Source organism: Poecilia reticulata, linkage group LG13, assembly GCF_000633615.1.
Source record: "Poecilia reticulata strain Guanapo linkage group LG13, Guppy_female_1.0+MT, whole genome shotgun sequence".
In the NCBI taxonomy this organism is placed as follows: domain Eukaryota; kingdom Metazoa; phylum Chordata; class Actinopteri; order Cyprinodontiformes; family Poeciliidae; genus Poecilia; species Poecilia reticulata.
In genome coordinates this window covers 33,202,309-33,210,111 of record NC_024343.1, presented here as the reverse complement: position 1 = coordinate 33,210,111, position 7,803 = coordinate 33,202,309, and the positions used below count along the sequence as shown (strand labels likewise).

The 7,803-nt window shown below is 48.2% G+C and overlaps 2 protein-coding genes across 9 annotated transcripts in view; both read left to right on the top strand.

Moving 5' to 3' along the window:
* wdr62 (WD repeat domain 62) overlaps window positions 1-5,367 on the top strand; it is an 18,018-nt gene extending 12,651 nt beyond the window's left edge. For 4 of the 7 annotated variants that reach the window (XM_008426794.2, XM_008426796.2, XM_008426793.2 and 1 more), the window contains 8 exons: window positions 964-1,077; window positions 1,152-1,475; window positions 2,789-2,929; window positions 3,139-3,424; window positions 4,172-4,350; window positions 4,663-4,770; window positions 4,847-4,944; window positions 5,026-5,367. In XM_008426794.2, coding sequence (XP_008425016.1) covers window positions 964-1,077; window positions 1,152-1,475; window positions 2,789-2,929; window positions 3,139-3,424; window positions 4,172-4,350; window positions 4,663-4,770; window positions 4,847-4,944; window positions 5,026-5,232 — 1,457 coding nt within the window. In that variant the 3' untranslated portion in view covers window positions 5,233-5,367. The remainder of the gene's footprint in view (window positions 1-963; window positions 1,078-1,151; window positions 1,476-2,788; window positions 2,930-3,138; window positions 3,425-4,171; window positions 4,351-4,662; window positions 4,771-4,846; window positions 4,945-5,025) is intronic. The other 3 variants (XM_008426797.2, XM_017308298.1, XM_017308299.1) reach the window with 3 other exon arrangements.
* Window positions 5,368-5,731: 364 nt separating this feature from the next.
* Window positions 5,732-7,803, top strand: part of atg16l2 (ATG16 autophagy related 16-like 2 (S. cerevisiae)) — a 14,755-nt gene continuing 12,683 nt past the window's right edge. The window contains exons 1-4 of one of the 2 annotated variants that reach the window (XM_008426790.2): window positions 5,732-6,184; window positions 6,678-6,735; window positions 6,815-6,875; window positions 7,451-7,524. In XM_008426790.2, the coding sequence (XP_008425012.1) occupies window positions 6,058-6,184; window positions 6,678-6,735; window positions 6,815-6,875; window positions 7,451-7,524 (320 nt within the window). In that variant the 5' untranslated portion in view covers window positions 5,732-6,057. The remainder of the gene's footprint in view (window positions 6,185-6,677; window positions 6,736-6,814; window positions 6,876-7,450; window positions 7,525-7,803) is intronic. The other variant, XM_008426792.2, reaches the window with a different exon arrangement.

Sequence of the window (7,803 nt, the reverse complement as noted above, 5' to 3'; positions counted from 1 at the left end):
CGGGGGGGGGTCGCCAGCCAGAATTATTAACATGTAGGAAGCATCTGGAGTTTCGCTTTCCACACTGAATAAAACAAACCGAATTGGGGGATGTTCTGCCCTCACGTGACCTTTGACCCAGACAGAATCGATGGTGGAGAATTGAAGCTGATGTTTAATTTCAGTCCATATGAAACTTTATTCATAGATTGACTATATAATAAACTTTTATTTCTTTTTTATTTTAGTAGAAGTTTAAATCCTGGGAGAGTCGAGTTATTGTGACTGCTGCCTGACGTGTTAACAGACCATAATAATCGAACCTTGGACTCATTAAAATCCTCCGTTTAATGGTGTTTAGCTCAGCATGAGGCTGAGATACTTTAAACCTGAGCTGCTGTCATTTCCACCCGCCGGAGGTTCTTCTCCAGTTTCGCCCGGTTTGTCCTTCTGCCGTTTCTGAAAGCAAAGTCCACCCAGCTGCCCGTTACCTAGCAACCGAAGGTGAGTTATAGCAGGTTTGGTCAGATGGTTTTCCTGCTGTACAATGGCTGCTGGAGAAGACGAAGCATTTGGTGTTGACTCACCATCCAGAAACCACTTGCTGCATTCTAATTGGTTGTGCGGGAGGCTCCACTTCTGCTTTTCAAACGGTTATGTGATTGTGCATCTGTTTGCAGCCATTTTGACGTGAGTTGGGGGCGTGGCCAGCAGCAGCTGGTTTGAAATCTCTAAGAATGATTTTGTGTAAAACGTATTGAGCCACAACTGACCCGCTAAAGGAAACAGAATCTGTCGCCTTTCAAAGAATCCATCATGGCTGCCTGAAGCAAAAAATAACACAAAAGGTTCTGCAGAATTTAACGTTTAGAACCAAAATATAGGAGTTTAATTTGGGTTTTCAAAATAAAGGCGTCATGTTGAGGAGCAGAAGTGCGTTTTGCTGCAGGATGTGTTCTGATCCGAACTGCTCCTCTCCGTCAGACACCGACTCCCTGAGCCAGTGCAGCTCTGTGGGCAGTTTGGGTCCGGAGGACGACGAGGACCGGAACTCTCTGAAGAACCACTTTGAGAGTTTGGCCTCCAGCCTGGCTGAAGGTAAGAACCACCCGACCCGACCCGACCCGATTCCTGCTGCTGCTTCCCGTTCTGAGTGCCGTGCGGTTCTGCAGAACGCTTCAATACGGACCTGACGGCGCTGCGGCCGGCCCAGGAGAAGCCCTTCCTGAACCCGCGCCTTAGCATCTCCACCCGCTTCCTGTCCCGCTTCCAGGACCGACTGCGGTCCATTCCCCGCGGCCCGGCGCTGCCCGATCGCCGCACTGATACCGACCTGGTTCTGGTGTGCTCCAGGGTCCGACCCGGCCGGATCACAGGCAGGATCTCTGAGGAGAGCAACTCGAACCTGAAGACTGGATCAGAACTCCAGATGAGATCTGAGCCCAGCGGCGCCATCGGGTTTCCGAGTTCGACTCGGGGAGAAAACGGTGATAAAGGTGAGTTCTGATCCGGTCCGGTCTCCGTTTATTACATGGATTCCTATTTAACTGTTGGTAGAACTGAACATATTCACTAATCGTAACCGGTTAAAGTGGTTGAACGCATGAATCCTTCATTTCCACATTTAGTTCATTCAGTTGTGGTTTAAAGTGATTCAGTCTGAATCCTGGTTATTTTAGCTTCACTTTGCTTTACTGGTTCTTTAAACCTCCACTTTAACCCCTTCGGCCATTTTGCTGGCTTGAAGGGGTTCAAGTCAATTAGCTAACGAAGCTAAGGCCATCCAGCCTCCACAGCTTGTTAGTGAGTTAGCTAATGCTAATGCTACGTCACTGACTGCGTTTGGATCATGTTTTCCCCAAGATGAAAATGATGCTGGACTGTTTACGTAATAATTTAAAACAAATGATTCTGTTCTGTCCCCGAGGAGCTAACAGCTAGCATACATTGCTAACGTTAGCAAAGGTGTGATGCTACTGCTAGCAAAACAGCAGCCAGAATGTCACACACAATAAATGTCTAAAATATAGTTTGAATCACTTTTAGCTTCCTTGAACTTGGGTTATAAAATTACTTTAAGACATGAAGATGGCAGATTAAAGGAACATGTTGGCAGCAAATACTATGATGTGATGGTTAAAAAAATGTAGAACGGACTGAAAAATGTGACCCAAACAAAATAAAACCGTATCTAAGCAACTTCTGGAGAGACGAGATTCAACCTTCCTGCCCCCCCAGGGACTCAAATACACAGCAGGATGGATTTCAGGGCTAACATAATAAAGAATCTTTAAATGTTACTCTGGTGGCTTCAGGACCTTCAACTCTCTGCTTGAAGTTCATAGTTTCTACAGAATATTATAAAAAACAAGTGAGGAAAAGTTTTAGGTTTTCTTTGGTTAAACCTGCTGGTCATAAACCAGGCAGCAGGTGAGCAGCAGCAGCAGCAGGTCGGTTTGTTTGGATTCATGAGCTGAAGGCCAACTTCAGCTCGTCTGACCCAAACGGTCCGGTTCTGCCCGGGTTCGTTGAACTCTGAGGGACCTGAGCCTCTTCAGGAACTCTTTTGTTTGGACGCAGGCAGCCGGACCGGCTGGACCGGTTCTGCTTCAGATCAGATGGAGGTTGGCGTGACTGAGCTCAGCCCGGTTCTGAACACTCGGATGGTCCCCCCCATGGTGCCGATACCGATCAGAACTGGAAGGCGCCGGTCGGGTTTAACGGATCAGTTTGTGGTCCGTCCAGCAGGGGGCCGGGAGCGCCTCCCTGAGGAACTCCAGATACATTCACATGTGCCGTTCGCCAACAGGGAGTGTTTGTGTGACCGCAGTGGGAGGTAGAGCGGTCCTGAGTAGGAGAGCTTCCTGTGGGATTTCCCATGAGCCCCGGCGGCGGGCGGCCCGCAGACGACACACGGTGCTGGTGCTGCGGTGCAAGAAGACGCTGGGAGGTGTGTGAGCGGCTCGCGGCGTGTCTCTCACGGTGCAGCCGAGGCTTCTGGGTGAAGGTTTCTCTCCTGATCAGCAGATGATTTCCAATCAGTCGCATCAGAACCAAATCGGTCTGATAATCATCTGACAGAGCACAACTTGGGCGTTTCCTCTCTGACTCACCTGAGTCAGGTTCCCTGCCTCACCCGTTTCTGTTTCCACCAATCAGACGTCACGTCCAGGACGGCCAACAGCGGCGCCGCGTCTTCAGTAACGGAGGAGTCCCGCCTGGCGTACCTGGACATCGCCAAACCCGCCTGCTGCCCCCTGGAGGAGAACAAGGAGAACCATCAGGCCCCGCCCACATCCCCACAGGCCCCGCCCACATCCATGCAGGCTCTGCCCACGCCCCCACAGGCTCTGCCCACATCACCACAGGCCCCGCCCACATCCCCACAGGCTCCGCCCACATCCCCACAGGCTCCGCCCCACTCCCAGCAGGAGCAGAGCAGCAGGTATGAAGCTCCAGTCACCCAACATGGCAGCAGCCTCCAGAAATTAATTTCTAAATTAATTCTAGAATAAAACTAGAAAACTGATTCTAAAAAAAAATGTTTTTTTTAAACATTTGAGATTATTTTTCATATTTAGTTTAAGTTGGGTTTTAAACTCCTGTTTTCCCCCCCATCTACGGCGGCCCGATCATGTTAAACTCTGAGTCCATGCAGGTCCTTGAAATCCTTGAAAATGCTTTAGTTTGGGTTCAATGTTTTCAAGGATTGGAAAGTGCTTCATATTCAAACTGCACAGTTTTGTAGTGAAGTTCAATGTAACGTTTGACTAAATTTGGAAACGTTTACAGTTGAAACCAGATGTTTTCACACCTAACAGCTTTTTTCTCGCTGTTGAAGTTCAAGCAGAACAAACTTTTCTCGTTTTACGTTTTTAATATTTACCAAAATTATTTCAATTTGCTAAATTCTAAAAAATTGCCAAACATATTTTTTATTATTCCTATTCAGAGTATGATTTGAAGATATATTTTAGTTCATACTGTTCCTGCTGCAGAATGTAGAAAACTGACAAGACATTACTAATAATTGATAAATATTAAATATCAGGGAATTAAATGTTATTTTTCTGTTTTGTGCTTGAATTTTTCTGTGAAAGTGTCTGAACCCTGGATTTTAACTTTAAAAACATTGTTTTAAAGTTAAACATTATTATTAAACATTATTATTTATCAGTTTTGTCCTTTTTAGCACGCAGGTTCTGGCCACGCCCCCTGAAGTGACATCACGGCGTGCAGGAAGTGGGTGGAGCGCCGGCAGCCTCGACGAGACGCCGACCAATCCCAACAGGACACTAATCCAGAGCCCCGCCCCCCCAGCGCCACCTGGGGGACTGAAGGGGGCGGAGCCAGGAAGCCCGACTGATCCAGGTGAGCTTCCGTAGTTTGTCAGCGCGGCCATTTTGTCTCCCCGGCGTCTTTTAAAGCTTTTATTGATTTAAACTTTTAGTTCTGATGAACTGAAAGAGAGTTTGAGTAAAATCCAGTTTTGTTTTGTTTCTTTTTTGTCAGTTCTCTAAAGATTGAGGAAAAAAAAAAGATTAAAATGTTAACTTTGAAGCCGACCTCGGTTCGGTCCGATCCGGCTCGCCTCAGATTTTAGAAATCTGAAAATATTTTTAAACTGAAAAATGTTTGGAAACGAACCCGGATGAAGTGCGAGGTAACTATTTTATTTTTTAGATATTTCTGCTGCACCTGATTCGTCAATCTTTGCCCCGCCCACTTCCTCCTCCTCTCCCATGTCAGAGAGGCTCCGCCCCCAGGCAGACAGTGGCACCTGTCTGACAGGTGAGTCCTCGGATCGTCTCCATGGAGACGCTCTTCGCTCTGAAATCAGGTTTTTATTTTTGTCTTTCTGCTTCAGATGAAGAGGGGGCGGAGCCTGTCAGCCTGCAGCGGTGTCAGCAGGCCGCCATCGCTCTGCGCCAGGCAACACAGCGAGCCGTCCTCCTGTACCGCCAGGTTGGCGTCGTTCTGACGGCGGCCATGTTTAGACCATTTGGATCACTGGTCTGATTTCTCTGATTCTCCGTTTTCTCCCAGCAGGTTTGCGGCTCTGAGCGATCAGAGAGCTGCTCCGTCCTGCAGGAAGCCGCCGCCGCCGCTCACAGGGAGCTGCAGGCTGTGCTGCCGGCGCCGTGCAGCGGCGCCCCCTCTGGTCAGACGCAGGACGAGCAGACGATGTCGCTGCTGGAGAAATACTCTGAGCTTCTGGTTCAGATGACTCAAAACAAACTGAATAAAATCTGAACGGTACGAAGCCGACAACCCCCCGGACTAAAAGCACCTTATTGTTTTACCAGCAGTATTTTATCTTGACTTTTTAAATCACTGTTTTTGAAACTGAAACTGTCGTTTAAATTCGGAATAAACTGTTTTAATGAACATTTTGAACTGATTTTTATCCTGTTAGAGGATTCAAAATTCAGATTTTACTCAGAAAACTGTATTTTGCTGCAGCTCAGGTAGAAAACGAAACATCAGGCAGAGACGGACTTTATGGTTCTGTCAACCCAAAGCAGSAGGATGATGATGATGATGATGAAGCACCGAGAAAAGAGCAGATTTCAGACAAACTGCAGGCGTCCAAACCTGAATCTGTCCTAATTCATGCCTCTTCGCTTTTATCCCTTTTTTTGTTAATTTTTTTTCATCATTTCCCCTTTTGGATTTATTTTTCCACACTGTTACTTTTCTAAAATAATAGCCAAAGGTTTCTTTTGTTTGTTTTGCCAAAAGGTTTTTCTTTTGTCATAAATATTTTGTCCCTGTATTCAGAAATAAATCTGGCAGATGAAGTTTTGGGGGCGTGGCCTATTATGGCAAATCAGGAAGAGGGCTCTGATTGGCTGGAATAAACTATCGCCCCGCCCCATTCAACTGACGAATGTGAAAGTAACAACAAAAAGTTGAAAAACTAAAATAAAGTTGAAGGCGACAAACAACAGAGGGGACCATGGAGGGCACCGGAGGAGCGGGGAGGCCCTGAGGACCAGGCCGGTGTGAGAGCGTCCCTCAGCGGGGAGCGGCATGAGGCGGCTCGGTCAGCGCGGATCATGGCGGCAGTGATTCGGGATGGATCCTGGCGGGGCGTCGCGGCGAAGCAGCCGGTCCGCGGAGACCTGGAGGGGGCACATCATCCAGCAGCTGAAGCACCGGGACCGGATCCAGAGCGCCATGTTCCGGGACCTGATCCGGTTCTGTAAGAACCTCGGAGAACTGCTGGCTCCAGTCGGCGCCGAACTCCATTCAAAAAAAGGCCGATTTAACGGCACACTCAAACGACTCGTTTTTTACCTTAAATCTGACTTTATCTCTACAGAGTCTGGTTCCGTTGCAGAACCAGATCTGCAGCAGTCGAAAGAATTGAGAACCGAACCGAATCTCAAACAGAAAGTTCCACTATTTTGCCGACATTTGGTACAGGAAGTGGTTTAAAACCCAAACCACAGGCTGGTTCACTTCCTCTATCGAGGAAGTGACTCATGTGTGACAGATAATCTGCAGCTGGTTCATCATCTGCCCTGAGCAGCTGGTCACACGGAGGTTTACCTGGCGGAAATGGGTCTAAAACGGGCCGGATTCTGAATGGGGTTCGGTGCAGGCGGTGACAGGTGTTCCTGCAGTTTCCTAACCGTTAAACTACTTTGAGCTGAAACTGGTCAAGTTCTGACCCAAGTCTGGTATCTTTTCAGACACTGGGCTGCTGGAGAAAACCAGTTTGACCAAAGGGTTCCTCAGCGGCTCCGGCAGGTAACTCACCTGAGCTCCGGCTGTTCCTCGGTGTGCAGGTGTGTCGGTGCCTGACGGTGTGTTTGGTTTCTGCATCCAGACCTCCCGCTGAGAGCTGCGCCCGTTCCTCTCTGCAGCAGCTGAAGAAGACGACAGGCGAGGTGAGAAATGCTCACCTGCAGATAAACGGGAAACGCGTCATTATTTATCTAAGATGAACAAAATATAACGATCCTGTCGAGTTTGACAACTGAAGTTCGGCTCAAACTGGTCAGAATACAGAGCGGACTGAAGCTCTGGGTTTGGTGGACCAGGAAGCCCGGCCTCCAGAGAGTCTTCCCAACTTCTGATCAGTTAGGAAAATGTTCCCTGATTTCCAAACTTTGGCTTAAGTTTCGCTTGTAATTCCAGTTTCCATTGTGGCAGCAGAGTCCAGAGACACAGACAGGAGAACAATTCAGGTCCAAGTGGACCAACGTTTGAGTTGAGGCCAGAGCCGGTGAACTGGTCATAGTTTAAACGGAGGATCAGCTCCAAGTCATCCAGCAAGACGAAAACTTTCTGTTCAGTTTGAGGTTTTCTCTCTGAACTGCAGGCAGGAACACCTGAAGGGATCGTTTCCTGAATTTAACTCCATGTTTTAGTTCATCTGCTGCAGCAGGACATGAGATTTATGTAGCCTGCAGTTTGGAGGCGACTGATGGGAGCTGAACTCAGACCGTTGGTGTCGTTGCAGCTGGCCTACAAGGTGTGGGAGCTGCAGCAGCAGATCACAGTCAAAGAGTGTGACCTGCAGGAACTACAGACCAGGTGAGTCTCTCTCACACACACACACACACACACACACACACACCGTCTTTCAGGGACTTTCCATTGACTTCCATTCATTTCTACAGCCTAACCCTAAACCAAAACTCAATTTACACCTGAATCCTAAACCTGACCCCTGACCCCTGACCCAAACACAGCATTTCCCCTTGTTTGGACCAGGCTTTGGTCCTCACAACGTAATGTGTGTCAGGAAAATGGTCTCCACAATGCATCAAACACACACCTGAGCCCGTCTGCTCACCTCACACACACACACAC